At 40.6% G+C, this 1785-nt stretch overlaps 1 protein-coding gene across 1 annotated transcript; it reads right to left on the bottom strand.

The window, feature by feature from the left end:
- Window positions 1-586: 586 nt before the first annotated feature.
- On the bottom strand, window positions 587-1170 carry LOC120077226 (ATP synthase epsilon chain, chloroplastic-like). The gene is made up of 2 exons (XM_039031127.1): window positions 1154-1170; window positions 587-1013 (listed from the first exon to the last, which is right to left on the bottom strand). The coding sequence occupies exons 1-2, from the start codon at window positions 1168-1170 to the stop codon at window positions 587-589; spliced, it is 444 nt and encodes a 147-aa protein (XP_038887055.1).
- Between the last annotated feature and the right edge of the window lie 615 nt (window positions 1171-1785).

The following is a 1785-nucleotide window of genomic DNA, read 5'->3' as shown; positions in this document are numbered from 1 at the left end:
ACTTGGTGTAGGCATGTTACATGGGTCGAGAGTGGGAACTTAGTTTCTGTCTGGGTAATGCGTGGTTCCATGTGCTCGATTCATTCTCTTTTGATTCAAATCTCGGAGCCACTACCAAAGTGTTTCAAAGAAGGGTTATCACTGACGTAGGTTATGCTTCTTGAACCTAGAATCAACTTAAGTTAAATGGAATCTCTATCGTCCTGCTTCTGCTAAAGAATAAAAATATGAAACTTCACATACACCTTAAAGTTGTTCATAAGATAGGACGGAAAGATAATTTTTTTTGAGGTCCTGATACTCATTTATGCCTAGTGTCACAATCGTCTCTTTCGGAAGCTCTCTCTTCAGCGATGAATGTGCGACACTTGTTGTCCCGCTCACGAACAAGTCAGCCAACTCCGAATACGGACTGCCGGTGGCACACCGAGTGCCTCTTCGCAACCTCCATCCCCGTTTTAGGGAAAACGGTTTTAGAAAACGGGTTTGGAGAAAAGGTTCTTATCTCTCTCTCCCCCATATTTCATTTTTTAATTGTAATTCTTTTTTCCATGAAAATTTCATTTCACTTGATTATTTCGACGCATTAACTAGGTACGCCATTGATAGCCTCTACTCGTGTCCTAGCTCGTCTGAGAGCTAAATTTGCCTCGATTGTTTGTCTCTTGCCCTGAGCTTCCGCTATTTCAAGAGTTTGCTGAGCTTTTTGTGGATCAATGTCACTAGCCTTCTCCGCATCATTTACTAAAATAGTGACCTCATTATTGCCTATTCTAGCAAAACCAACCATCAGAGCCATCGTTAACCATCCGTCATTAGGAGTAAGGCGTATTTTTAAAATACCTATATCTATAGCTGTGGCAATAGGTGCGTGATCTGGTAATACACCAATTTGGCCACTATGAATGATCCAGTATCGAATACTGGTGATAATATTAGCAAAAGAACGTTCTCCTGTGCTTCCAGACATGCCGAGCTCCACATATTCTTGTACAGTCAAAAGGGGATCGATTCTGTAAAAGATGAGATCAGTAAATGGAAATTAACTGAAATTATATCTTTGTAAGATCGTCAATATTGTACCGAGAATGAACGTTAATTTGATCTTGATCCTTGTAGAGTGAAAAAGAGACTACACTGCATCCGCACGAACCTCCTGATAATATCCATAAATGACTTGTTTTTGGTAAGAGATGGACATTACTATATGTAAATTCAGGTGCATTGATACACGTCGGTACTCCAATGAATTTCTCCCTTTGAGTTAGAATAAATATTCGTTTATTTGTTCTCTAGTAACGAAATATTTTCGATATTAATAAACTATGATTATATTTTCGTCTTTCAAAATAATAATGTTTAGATCAATTGTTACTGGATGATTTGGAAGTCGTTACCTTAACCGCAAGGAGGGGGATGCCGAAGGCAGGGCTAGTGACTGGAGTGAAGTCGTAACAAGGTAGCCGTATTGGAAGGTGCGGCTGGATCACCTCCTTTTCAGGGAGAGCTAATGCTTGTTGAGTATTTTGGTTTGACACTTTTAGTTCAAAACGATCAATATGTAGAATCAAAACAAGTGATTGCTGAGATTCACGCGGAGAGACGAAAGCTAGGGGAGTGAATGGGATTAGATACCCCAGTAGTCCTAGCCATAAACGATGGATACTAGGCGCTGTGCATATCGACCCGTGCAGTGTTGTAGCTAACATGTTAAGTATCCCGCCTGGGGAGTACGTTCGCAAAAATGAAACTCAAAGGAATTGACGAGGGCCCACACAAGCAGTG

This window comes from Benincasa hispida, chromosome 5 (assembly GCF_009727055.1).
Source record: "Benincasa hispida cultivar B227 chromosome 5, ASM972705v1, whole genome shotgun sequence".
Lineage (NCBI taxonomy): Eukaryota > Viridiplantae > Streptophyta > Magnoliopsida > Cucurbitales > Cucurbitaceae > Benincasa > Benincasa hispida.
This window is presented reverse-complemented; position numbering and strand designations above follow the sequence as displayed.